This window comes from Misgurnus anguillicaudatus, chromosome 7 (genome assembly GCF_027580225.2).
Source record: "Misgurnus anguillicaudatus chromosome 7, ASM2758022v2, whole genome shotgun sequence".
Lineage (NCBI taxonomy): Eukaryota > Metazoa > Chordata > Actinopteri > Cypriniformes > Cobitidae > Misgurnus > Misgurnus anguillicaudatus.
The window spans coordinates 17,591,766-17,605,640 of record NC_073343.2 but is presented as its reverse complement, the minus strand read 5'-3'; the positions used below and the strand labels follow the sequence as shown (position 1 = coordinate 17,605,640).

At 36.4% G+C, this 13,875-nt stretch overlaps 1 protein-coding gene across 1 annotated transcript in view; it reads left to right on the top strand.

The window, feature by feature from the left end:
• LOC129416905 (ALK tyrosine kinase receptor) overlaps window positions 1–13,875 on the top strand; it is a 723,819-nt gene that overhangs the window by 565,690 nt on the left and 144,254 nt on the right. The window contains exon 5 of the mRNA XM_073869493.1: window positions 4,431–4,558. Coding sequence (XP_073725594.1) covers window positions 4,431–4,558 — 128 coding nt within the window. The remainder of the gene's footprint in view (window positions 1–4,430; window positions 4,559–13,875) is intronic.

The window sequence follows — 13,875 nt, the reverse complement described above, 5'->3', positions numbered from 1 at the left end:
ACAATGTAACATTTGCCTCAAAAAACATTCAAATTTAATAAAAAAGCATGGACCGAAAAGGGAAAATCACATGAAAGACTGATAATGAAACACACATGATGAATTGACCTTTTGGTTGGTGCCCATAGATAATCAATAAATTAATATCTAGTGAAAAGACACTCAAAGGTCAGAGCAGGTTTAGATCTTACGGAGTGGAATAATGATGTTACAAGAGTTAATAATGCTAAATGTTTAATAATGAAAATGTTATCAGGGCAGTTATTAGTCATATTAATAAACCTTGCATGATAGATTTTTTTTAGTTGAGGTATGAGGTAAGTCTCAAAAGACACTTGATTAAGTACATCAAAATGTTTAATTGAGGTGCTAAAGAAAAGCCCAGATGCTTATCACAGCATTAGGGAGAAGTGATCAAGAAGCTGTTTTATATTTTTTCATCTCAACCAGCTTTCCATAATAATCTTTAGAATCCATTATCACAAGAAATTAATACAATAACTTGAGTGTTTGCTAATTTAATAGATAAGTGATGAACCCAATAAAGTTCTGGGTTAGCATGTGAAGGCAAATATGTGCACAGTGAATTATAATTGTGACCCTTAACCCTCTACAGCACAGTGTTGCCCTCAGGCTACGGAAACTTTTCTTAAGCCCCATGCTCAGTGCATGTTTTTTTTTAATGATTGCAACCATAAAAAATGTGCAGTAGATGGTTAAATCATGCACTGCATTATTAATATATACAATAAATTTCTCAACTTGAAGACCACTGTTAACAATATGTCCAGTTTTCAGTAAACAACCCCCCCTTTCTCTCTCTCTCTCTCTCTCTCTCTCTCTCTCTCTCTCTCTCTCTCTCTCTCTCTCTCTCTCTCTCTCTAAAATGATTGACATAGTTAAGGCTGAGGCCTATATTAAATAGAAATGTGTGGTTGTCCAATAAATAAAAAGTCCAATAAATAAAAGCAGGAAGAATATAATGACAAGCAATAGGACTGGAACTGGAGTTCCTTATTTTCTTTGTTTTTAATTTGTGAATCTGTGCATACAGGGCTATTTAGTTGTTTCATAATTCATCACAAAACAATTGTTTGTGATGGTTTACTTTGCACTGCATCAGTTGTAAAAGAGTTGTAACAAGTTAACACATCTGTTTTCTAAATGTGCAGCATAAAACAAAATATGCATTAATAGTTACAAACTATCTTAATTACATAAAATATGAGTAAGACTTTTTTTTGGTCTCTGTGTTACACGTTACATGTTATTACTATGTTATAACAGCAAATAACGTATAATTACATGCATTTAACCCTAATCCATAATAAATACATATTGTTAATCCTTATTGCCCTGTACTTAAATACATAATTGTTAACACTTTACAATAAGGTTATATTTATTAAAAAATTTAACGCATTCTAACATTTCCATTAATGCAGTCTAACATCAATGAACCATACTTCTACAGCATTTATTAATCTTAGTTCATGTTAATTTTAGTATTTACTAATACATTAAAAAAAATAACTTTTGAAACTGTTAACAATAGTTAATGCACCATGAACTAAAATGAATAACATTATTGACATTTACTAGCATTAACAGGAATAAAAAAAATGCTGAAAATCTATATTGTTCAGTGTTTGTTCATGTTAGTTAATGCATTTGCTAATGTTACCAAATACAATCTTATTGTAAAGTGTTACTGCATAATTAACATAACAGTGACACCCAAAAGGTACATTTTAAGGCAATACATTTAGTTACAATGCAAACAATACACATAACTAGGCATGTAGCGATAATGATCAACTTATTGCACAAAGAGAACATGACCTCAGTAGTTTTTGGACAGGCAATTTATTGCCATAATGTATACATGTTTATTTGTATGCATAAGAATGAATGGCATCTGTATTTTAGCCGTTAGCGATTTCCTCGGTCTACTGTCTGTCTCAGAAGAGTGGCACGCGCAGCTCAGGGCTCCATCAAGCAAGTCCTGCATTTTATTTTCAAATTTATTTTCTGGCATGTTTTTAAACCGAAACCAAATATCAGACCCATGTGGATGCACGCATCTTTGTAGTATTAGGTTAATCGTTTATGGTGGTGCACCTTTCAGAAAACGTACAAATAATGATAATTTTAGATGTTTAATTACTGGATTAACATAGGCTACTTATTTTTATGAAAACCTGCCACTCATTTAGACAGCATGGGTCACATAAACTGACAGACACAATAAACACTTAAAGGTGATGTACAGTATTGTCAACCCACTCTTTTGTCACCCGTTTGTTGTTTTAACGCTACAATACAGTAATGCATAAAACATTGGCACAAGCTGTATGGGGCTTTGAAAACGAGAAGTTTATGCGTATTAGTAAAGAGAATCAAGTTATTTGTCTTTTCGATTAACATTTTGTATTATTGTTTTTAATATTTTTTAATGGATATTTAGTTATTTAAGTTATAATTATAATAAAAAGCAAGAATGCATTTAAAATGCCTTTTTCATGTAATATGACAAACTTCCAGTTTAAGACCCACTCACTTCCAGTTTAATCCGAATACAAATAAAGATACAAATAGTTTTGAGATACAGATGCAGATACAAATACTGACCCCGCTGCACACCCCTAGTGTGTACTAAAGGTTGTATACTGGTGTACTAAAGGTTGTCTTTCTCCCCAACAGTACTTTTTACCAGTGAAGTACATACTTTTAATGCATATTTGATATATGACATGGAACATATGTGAATTTACCCTTTAAAATATGTTTTTTTTTTTTATAATTACAAGGTGAAAAATAATTAAAATATTTATTTTTGAACTACGTTAATTAACTTTTTTATTTGTATTTTATCCACATGGGCATCTAAAAAAGAGCTAATTTAAAATTGTACATGCTATTTCTACTTTACTATTAGCTCAGACAAAAGATACCATTCTATATGCAACACTGACTTTAATAATGTATACTGTTATATTAGGGAAGGGTTGTTACACTATAAATGCACCACAGACATTATTTTTACTATGCCTTGAGGATGAATGCTTCATTATCATGCAGTCTATCTAATAATGACACTATCCAATGGCATAACGTTAATATTAATATTATCATTATATCCCTTCTACCCATGCAGAGGAAGCAGTTTAGCCTAAAAATTCGAAATTGTGCAAACTGTATAGTATGGTAATCGTTATTCCACACAGTTTTAAACTGGTTAATTGGACAGAAGCCAGCTTTTACCAAGACACAATTGATATTAGAGTTTGTCAACTCGGTTTGTGTGAGCGATTGTTTTCAGTCTTGCAAAAGCAATTTAAGGTTGACTGCTAAGAGCATTGTAATGATTTTCCAAATGCAACCCTAATGATAATATATTATGCATTTGTTCACATTAATATGTATTATTCTAGATCTACAAAACAACATTAGCAAGGATAAAAACCAGAAGCTTTGATGGCAAGTTCAACTCTCTGTACACGCCTTTATAAATACCAAAATAAATATCACTTATCATATTATTGTTGTATTTTCTTCTTAGGATTTGCACCCACAAACACATTTAATGTGGCCATTGGGATAAGCAGCACTTAATCAACTGAAATCAGTCATGAAACACTACAAACACTGGCATATTGAAAACTTTAGGAAAATGTGAACACTATTTTCCATTGAAGCATATCTAAGTGCATCATCATTCACAGAGAGCTGCCTGTCTTCATTTTCCTGTGATTGCTAGCTGTCTACATGTTTGTTTAGAGAATCACCACCCACTTAGTCATGGGTCTCAACTCTTGTTGTCTGAGCGTATCAGACGTCAATGCAAATCCCGTAGTGAGATTAGAAACAACACCACAACCGGCAGGTTACTGGTCCAGGGGGGAAGAAAAACAGAAAAAGGGTGGAGAGAAAAGGGAGGGCAATGAAGCCATTGGTCACTAGCCTCTAGCGAATTGAAATCTAAGCAATTTGCTTAATAAAATTAGCTAGATCATTGACTTCTTTATGAGAGGTGGTTTGTTTAAATGCACGCAAACCCACAGAGCAACCATTTGCATCCCTGAGTACTTCCACAGGCGACTGGAAACAACATCTAGAAACACATATACACAAATACGTTTGGGATTGGGCTTTGATTTTTATTACCATAAACAGCTGTGGTATCTTAAAGAGTTGGGAATGTGCGATACATCAGCAGAAAATAACCCCAAAATGGCAGAGGGCACTGGCTTGGTGTCAGACGGCCAGCAGACTCCTTCTGTAAGCTCTCCAGAGACTGCAGAAGTAACCCAAACTGGGGAGGCTATCCCAAGGGCAACCCTGACCTCATACAGTCCACTGCAGAAACTTCACAGACCCTGCTGTCTGGTTCTGGTGCTGATCTTGCTGGTTCTTTCTCTTCTTTTCAGTTGGGCAGTGGTGCACCTCAGTTTGGGCAACCGTAGCAAACCTTTCAGGATTTCTTCCAGCTACAACCAGCCTGGCAACATTGAGACAGCGACCTATGACTCCCGTTTTACCACAAATTGCACCATAGGTGAGTGTTTAACCTGCTTACACCTTTTCTAAATATTATCTTTTCATGGTGCTAAAACTTAATTCAATCATAAATCCTGGTGAAGAATGCCACTAGAAATTGGATAGTTAATTGCTGAAAAAAGGCGATTTACTGTTTGTGAAGGGTTTGGATTTTTTTGTACTCCAGATTAAAGTTCAAAAGTGACAAAGCAGACATTTCTTTTCTGTTATATTATTTTGTTGTTTTAATTTTTTGCAATAATGGCTCACTTACTATGCCTAAACATTATCAAGCTGCAAATTCATACACTATAAATACATGGATATGTAATGTTAATTCAAATGTAACCTTTTTCATTATTTGAGAAGACACTGCAGAGTTTTACATTAAAGTGAGATACAGAGTGAGATACAGTTAGGGACAACAGACAAATATACAGTTGTGGTCAATGTACAACAGTGTCTGACCACATAATGGTAACAACCAAATTAAATAGGATCAAAATAGGATATCAGTATATTACCTTTTGATTTTGGGTAAACTGAGCTCAGTCTGTGCTTTGATTTCTGTAAAACCTGTAACATCGGCAAACCTACATAAAACTAGAAACAATAAAATAAAGGATACAGTATTCACATGAAAGGCAATTGTGAAATCTCTCTGAGCATTGACTGAGTGCAAAAGTAGAAAAAAAGTGACATTGTACTAGTTATCTTTAGCACTTTTCAATCATTTTGAATGTGTTAACATTAGCATCAAATACTTTCGCTTCAACACTGTAAAAAGTGTTTCTGTTCCTTAGTAGATTTAACTAAATAAAATGAGTAAACTGTGTTACAATTTTTTTAATCAAAATATGAGTTAAAATAACATAATAATTTGACATTAATTTGAGTAATTCTAAATTAACACATTATTGAGTAAATTCAACTTCATTTTATCATGTATAATCCACTTAAATTTGTAAGAAGGAAATTAACTTAATAATTTTGTGTTGAAAATACGTGATTTTATTATTAAACTAACTAGGCAGTGGACTCATAGTTCCCAGCATGCTTTGCGTGGGACTGCACTTGGAGAGTAAAATTTGAATTTCAACTCTATTTTATGTGTTTTTAACTGAAAAGAAAGACTTGTAAGTGTTTAATCTTAAATAATCTTAGAGATTTGGAAGAGTTTCTGTTTCTTTTTTGAGTTTTGTAGTTACCATTGTTCAGAAGACTGGTGCTTGTGCATAGACTGCATACTGAAGTATGTCGTGCTTTACAGCTGCCCAAAACTATATTGGGTGGGCGCATTTATTGAATAAACAAATCGTGCCCTCATCTCACAGAAATATGAAGTCTAAAACAATGTTTATGGAAACAACAACAAACCATAAAAAAGTTACCTGTACCAAAAAAAGGGGATTAAACTAACAGAGTAATACTAGAACTATTAGTTAACTAAACTTAATTTTTTTGTGTTTGTATTAAGTAATATTACAGTGTTTATTATACTTAAAGAAGGTTGCAAGTTGACTCAACTTAAAACATCCAATGCAGCCGCTTGCCTCAATTTTTATAAGTTACATTTAGGTATTACTTTTTACAGTGAAATCTGTTTCATCCCAACCTCAGGCCATTCAGAAATACAAGTTTGATGTCAGAATCCATTGCATCTGAGCTCTTCATATATTAGCAGATAATCATATTATATAATTATATAGAGTTGTATAAATTAATTCAAGTATTGGTAATAAAATTTTTTTATGAACTATAGTATTTATTTTAAATTGAGTTTTTTTTTTTTTTTTTTTTTTTTTTCTTAGATTAACAAATGATAAGCAAATATCTGTTCGGTGTTAATTTATTATTCTTTTATTTATTGTTATGCAGTAACTAATGTTAACTAGTTAAACCTTACTCTAAAGTGTGCTGTTTTATCAAATAAGGAAAACCTTTTTAATCAAAGACAGAATGTAAAACAAATGTCAAACAGTCTGATGCCTTGCTTTTAAATTTTGTCCTAACTCTCTGCTCATTTACTTTATGTAGAGCAACTGCCTTTTCCCACTTCCTCATTTGAATTATTGTACATTTACCACACAGCATTTATGCCTTATAAAACAACTGCAGCAACAACTAAAAATTTTCCTCTCCCTCTCTTTTTTAATTTTCTTTTTTCTGCTCTGTGCTTCCTGATTCAATAACTGTCGGGGAAATTGCCTATGTCTGACCACAGGGAACAGAACGCTGCTTGTCATGCAAATTCAAAAGCAGACAGATCTCTTATTGTTTCAGGGTTGTTTAGCTCCGTAGCCCAGTTTTTTGTGTCTGCCCAAACAAATCCCTCTGGGGGTCACTATGTTCGGTGAGCGGTTCCCGTTCTGCGACACGTCATGTTCCTCTGTTTTTGCTGCTAAATGCCCTGTTCTCTCTTTCCCTAATCCGTCCTTGCTGGCCATAATAGATATTAGCAGATTGACATGCTTTACAGCGTGGTTTGTCTTCCTGAAGCACCTGCCACAAGATCTCGAATTACCTGCCAGGCTGCCATCCAAAAAGGCATTTGTTTGGTGCACGGATTTGCAAAGCCAAGGCTTTGTGTGTGTGTGTGTGGTTGTAAAAGAGGTTGAAGATAAGATATAAGACTTGAAATTCCCTTTTAATTAAATGCTGTAATCAAATGAGTGCTACAGGAAGCCACTTTTTTATTTTTGCTACATCAGAGTTGCTTAATGATCTAGTGCTTATGAGGCAAAAAATAGATCTTTGCATTTTTATGATGAGAATGTGAGTGGGTGTATTTGCTGCCACATTGAAATAGTTGATAATTGCTAGGGCATCTTAAAAATAATGATTCTATAAAAGGCTCTCTGCAACGATTATAGACAAGCCATGTGTCATTCCCCTACTCTTTAGTCAAAGTTTCTTAAAACAAACATTTATTTTTCATGTTTTATACTCGGAAGAATCTTTTCACCTACAAAAAACATTGTATGTAACAGAAAGGTTCTGTGGATGTTAAAGATTCCTTATAAAACCTTACAGCTCGAGAAATAAAATTTTAGAAACCTATTTTTAAAAGTATAGGGTGTTTTGAGTGATTCCTAAATGGCTGGTTACTCCTTTAATTCATGGTACTGGCACACAAAAGTTTCAACTTGTTGCTATGCTTAGCTTATTTCTAAGTGTAGTTGTGTACTTTGTTTAATTGGCAAGACATTCTGGGTGGCTGACCTGCTTTGAAAGACACGGCACCAGGTCTCTGTTATACTCTGAATAGGCTCAATTTCCTCATTCAGTACAAGCCTATTGGATTTTTTTATCCATTTGCCACGTAAAGTCCACTGTCTTTGAAAAGTAGTACCACACTTCTCTTTAACAAGCAGCAAGATTAATGTTTTTACAACAAACAATGCAACTGAATTGTAATACTTGGAGCTTACAGTTTGATCAAATGAGGTATGGCAAAAGCAAATGTCTTAAGCACTACAAATATGGCCAGATGTGAGATATATCTGGTTCTGTACTATATTAATATCTACTTGCTGGACAGGCTTCAGTTGGCTCATATCTGCAACATATCATCCCACCAACAGAACACGTTTACAGATTTGCCAGTTGATTTTATCCATAGCGACTTACTTGAATTTTTATCATGTTTGTATTACTATATGTGCTCCCTGGGAATCAAACCCACAACATTTGCAACATGAGTTACTGGAATACCACAGAGAAGCAGCAGAAGCCAACACATTACCAACAGACTATTATGGTATCCATTAAAACCATTCCCATTATATTAAAACCAATGGTTTCTATTGCTTATCAGCAGGGACAGCTTGACTTCTGTGACCATGTGTTCAAACACACTGTCATCTTTCAACAAAGATGCATTGGTAGCTGCCATCACTTCAGACTCAAGACAGTGCAGAGGTGTAGATCAACCAATCATAAAATCTTAACTCACTCCCTATTTGTTTCTGTCTGAGTCATCTGCTTTTGCTCCCTCCAGTAAACCTGATTTTGATTACAGCACTATCATAAAAATGTGCCTGGCAGGCTGAGTCGAGTTCTGCAGAGGTTTGATGAGGTCCATTTATATTCTTTGAGTTACCCTTACCTTTTTTTCCTGAGGAACAGCATAGTGAAGGGCCACTGCAATGTCGCCCTGCCAGTGCAAAGTAAAGGTGTTCAATTTTCCATCACCTCTTGCTGTGAGTCAAATTACTTGAGCGAAAGTGTCCCTTGGTCTGTACTTTTCACGATCACTTATAAAAGGTGTTTTGCTTATATACCCATCTGTGTGGGCTGAGAGGTAAACCACCCTTTAACAAAGGTCGTGTTTACAAATTTACAAAGATTGTATTGTATTAAGATTTTGTGAGATTGGATTACAAATGGATGACGCTAAATACAGGTGTAAACGGGGTGTAAAGCGTTTGTTTGAGCTTATCCACTTTCAACCACATTCACAGGTAGTCGAAAATGGATTCGAATGGATTGTTTATGTGTGTAATGGCCAGGATTTAAGCCACACAATTTTTAATACATTTATCTTTTCATTGATTAATAAATAAAAGGACATTACTATATTGGTTCAGTTTAAGATCTTTATTTGTCACTGTACTGAGTCGGTGCACAGGCTTAGTTATGTGGTTTAAGATTAAAACATTAAAACCACTTAAAATGTATCTTTGGCTAAAATGTGATTTATAAAACATAACTATAAAATGAACTTTAACAATTTGAGCTAAGATGACTAAATGTTTAATACCTGGTGTGTTGTTGGAATGAACCAGCCTAGTGACAAATAGATTCAAACAGGAAGTTGATCTGTTTCATTGGAAATCTACGGAAATTAGACTGTACCAACTTTGATGTAGCCTATTAGAGGGGACATCAGAAAATGTGTTGTCTTGATCAATGTGATTTTGTTTAAAGGCAGAGTACATGATCTCTGAAAGCCAATGTTGACATGTGAAATCACCTAAACAAACCTACCCCAATAGAATCTGGACTTTCATTTGATAGATCCGCCCCAAACATAAGCAACCCAAGCAACAATGTCGTTTAAAGGTAGGGTAACACATTTTGAAAAAAGCTAACGGTAGCCGCCTAGCAATGAAATCCCGATCCCACCCTCAAGTCAAATCGCCATCCAAAGTCACGCCTCTTTCAAAACACATGAACACGCACAGATCAGACGGTCACATCTCATGTCTCATTCAGCAGTGTGAAAACTTTGCAGTACAAAGTCGAATAACACTTCCAAAATAACCAAACAACTGGTTTACATCAGAATTAGTTTAAGCACATGTTCGGTTGTGTAGACGTAGTAACTATATCATTACGCTAATCCGTAAACGAACACAAATTTCATAAGCAACACAATGTTTCATCAAAGTAGAATATCTGAATCCATCTCAATAGAAACATATCGCGTACCTACCTTACCAAAATAAACAGTGCAACGACCCTTTCACACCCTTTGCCTCCTGCAGCTGTTTCATCTCGTGCTAAAGCAGTAAAGTTACTGATGTTAATTTTGGTTTTTGCTCTTGCTGATCCAGGCAGTTTTTGCTGTTGTTGTTATAAAAGATGTCTTTCGTTGTGTGCCTCCTGTGTAGGTTGTCAATTCAGCAGAAAAGTTTGCTGTTCTCACTGTTTACAGACAGGAGGTGAGCGCACGTGAACGCGACGATGACGTATGGTGTCTGCGTGGACTCGCTGCGCGGTTGGCATTCAAATTACGCTTACGTATGAGGGACAAAAATGGAAACGTCTGTTCGGACCGAAATCTATGATTTGTTGATAATTTTTTGGTCCTACGCCTTTCACAGATGACATAAATTTCTACAAATACATTTAAACAACTTAACACAGTGATTGCTATCAGGATGTGAGGAGACTTTTAACCAGCATAACAAAAAATGTTTCACGATCAAATCTGTTACCCTACCTTTAATAGACACGCACCTTACTGCTGATTAGCTAAGTGTGTTTTGGTAGTCGTCACGACTCTCTTTTCCAACAAATTTTTCAGAAATCATGCACTCCGCCTTCAATAGAATTCCTTTTGCAGTGACTAATGTTTATCCATGACTCTAAATTAAGTTAAATTTATTGTGTTTATTTCAGGATTTGTGTTGTTACTGTTGTGAAAATGTGTATTGTTTTGTCTCCTCTTTTTTGTTGTCATGGTGCTGGCCACTTCTTAAGCCCGGAATACACTGCAGGATTTTTGCACTCCTATAAGATCATTACCTTATCACACTGTGTGACATGGATCGTTTACACTTGGGTATGACATGCATGTAGATTGTACGATGATGACACAGAAGCTTCGGCGGTTGCGTCACACATTACCAGCATGCACTAGCGCATAAAAGTATGAGAAATACGGTTGTTATGTGGGGGTTGCAGGCGTTATTTCCCAGGATTAATTTATTTATTCATTTTGAAAGGGCCAACATACCTGTGGCTAAGTTTCTTGCAGTGGAGGCGAAGCCGCAGATCCTTAGTAGACAAGCAGACTTGCTGACTGGGTTTATAGAACGGATTGGAAAGTCTGTGGCAATCCGCCTGTTTCTTGGCCCTTTTGACAGCACGGGAGAGTTGTACATGTGCTTGATCCCATGTTTCTTGACTTCTATGAAACCATTGGTCCACAGCAGGTACTTCAGTGGGTTCATCTTCCCAGGGGAGCATGGGTGGTTGAAAGCCTAATATGCATTGGGAAGGGTTTAAACCAGTGACTATTTTCTTGAGTGAGTTTTATGCATATTCGGCCCAGGGCAGAAATCAGCACCAATTGTTCTGATTCTGTTGACAATACATACGTACAAATTTGGTTATTTCTTGATTCAGGCGTTCTGCTTGGCCGTTGGAGAGAGAGGTGAGACTGATGTTTACGTTTAATAGTTTAAAGAAGGCTTTCCAGACACTAGAAGTGAATTGGGGACCACTGTCAGACACAATGTCTTCTGGTAAACCATAGTAGTGGAATACATAGTGCAATAATGGTTCGTCGGGTTCCAATGCAGAAGGGAGTTTGGGTAGTGGAATGAATCTGCAGGCTTAGAAAAAGCGATCGATGACTGTGAGTACGACTGTGTTACCTTGGGATACCGGTAGGTCCGTGACGAAGTCCAAGGCTATGTGTGACCAGGGTCTTTGCGAGATTTCTAGTGGCTTGAGTTGTGGGAGCTTGTTGTGGAGCTTTATTAGCAGCACAGATTGCACAACTATTCACAAAAGCAGCTGTATCATTATACATAGATTGCCACGAAAATTTATTTCTGAGGATTTGTAATGTGGAGTTAATACCTGGATGGCCGGAGCTAGGTGATGAATATACCCACTGAATGTTTCTTTGTCTGAGAGCTGGAGGTATGAATGTGCGATCAGGGGGCAATCTGGTTGTGGTGGTTTGAGAGCATTGGCCTGATTAATTTCCTGCATGAAACTCCATTGGACTGGGGCTACAATGAGGGAGGGTGGGATGATGGGTGCGGTTGTGTGACTTTGTGGGGAGGAGTCAAATTGTCGTGATTTCATTGCCATGCACCGGGGAAAAATCTTTTTGAATGCTGCACACATCCCGCACCCATGCCGCAGTGATCAGCTGTGATGTCCTCACATGCAGCATTCATGGCATCTAACAGAGACATCTAATCTTGTCGTCTATGATCATATACTTTCCACCTCCAAGCAGAAAAAAACCCTTCTATTGGGTTTAGGAATGGAGTGCATGGTGGAAGGAACTCCACTGTTATCCTTTCATGTGCAGCAAACCACTCCCTAACAATGTTGGTTCAGTGGAAGCTGACATTATCCCAGACAACAAAATAATTAGGCCAGTGTGGTCTAACTAAACCTCTTTCTTGTTCTGGAATCAGAAGTCTGTAAAGTGTGTCTAGGAAGGCCATGAGGAGTTGGTTAATATTGGGCCCAATGTGAGGAATATGCGTGCTCACATCATTCTCTGAAATGGCAGCACACATTGTAATATTGGCTCCATGTTGGCCTGGTGTGTCAGTTGTGGCTTGGTGTCCAATGAGATTGCCACCATGTCCCCGGCCTTTGGACAGATTGGAGATCTTACACACAAGAATATGGGTTGTTTCATGTTCTTCTAACTCCATGATTATCTACGAAGGACCACAGAAACAAAATAAAGTAAACTGAATTCCAGAGTTCAGTAAATGTTTTCTCTTCTTATGGGTTTCTAAAACTTTAATTACAGTAATACAGTAATTAAAGTACAGTAAAACTCCCTAAGTGCACAAGAATAGTTTACCTGGACATATTGGTACCGCAGCTCCTTTACTCTTTCACTATTCCTCTCAAATGGCACCTTGTAGAGTTGTTTCATAGACATTTGATGTATTTTCAAAACTCTTTTTTGAATTTATTTAGAAATTATATTTGCGAAGACATTGTTGTCATTTATGATTGCACTTTGGATCTCTCTTAGCCTGATGGAATTGTTGGCTATGACCATGTTGCAAATTTCTTGTTCTTGCTAATGGTTAAATACTGCTGCTCCACCAGCACAAGGTTGTTGTGCAGTTTTATAGAATGTACAAATAGACTTGCATTTACCTTTACAATTCTGTTGTTTATAAAAATGTTTTACATATTTTAAAACAAACAAAAAATACATATTTACCTGTATTCCATGCAACAGGTTTGCACAATTGATGAAACTGTGGACCTGTTTACATTAGGCTGCACTCTTCGACCAGCCTCTTCCATTGTAAAACCATGATTTATGCCATGATCCACAAGTGTGGCCCTGATTTTATCAGAGATTCTGAATTTTTTATTTCCACCTCTTTCTCTGTTATGTCTTCCACCACCACGTATTCTTACACGTCTTCCAATTGGTCTTCCACTAGCATGTTGCTACAGTTCAGGGTTGTGGAAGTCCTCCATGCTCAAAAAATGGTATTGATTGTGCTGTGGTGAATCTACATATATATGCTCCCAATAACAACTTATACAAAAGTCAATAACAACTTATACAAAAAATATAAAAACTACTATAGGAAGTGGAGTTGGTAGAAATAAGAAGTCATCAGCTGACAACCCGGGGCCAAGACCATTAAGTTGTGTCATCAGCAAGTCTTTTCCCATCGTGCTTTTCTTCAACACAGTCGGTGAAGAGAAACTGCACCTGCCTGCAGAATCCGACGAGCCCAACTCTCCATCGCGAGACATTTTTGCCACATGTCAGCGTGACATCAGAACAAGTTGAACATCACTCTGACACTTTTCTAACGGCATGCCTCTCACTGTGATAACCGGTGATCGATTCTACGCAGAATTTGCTCATCTCAAAGAAGC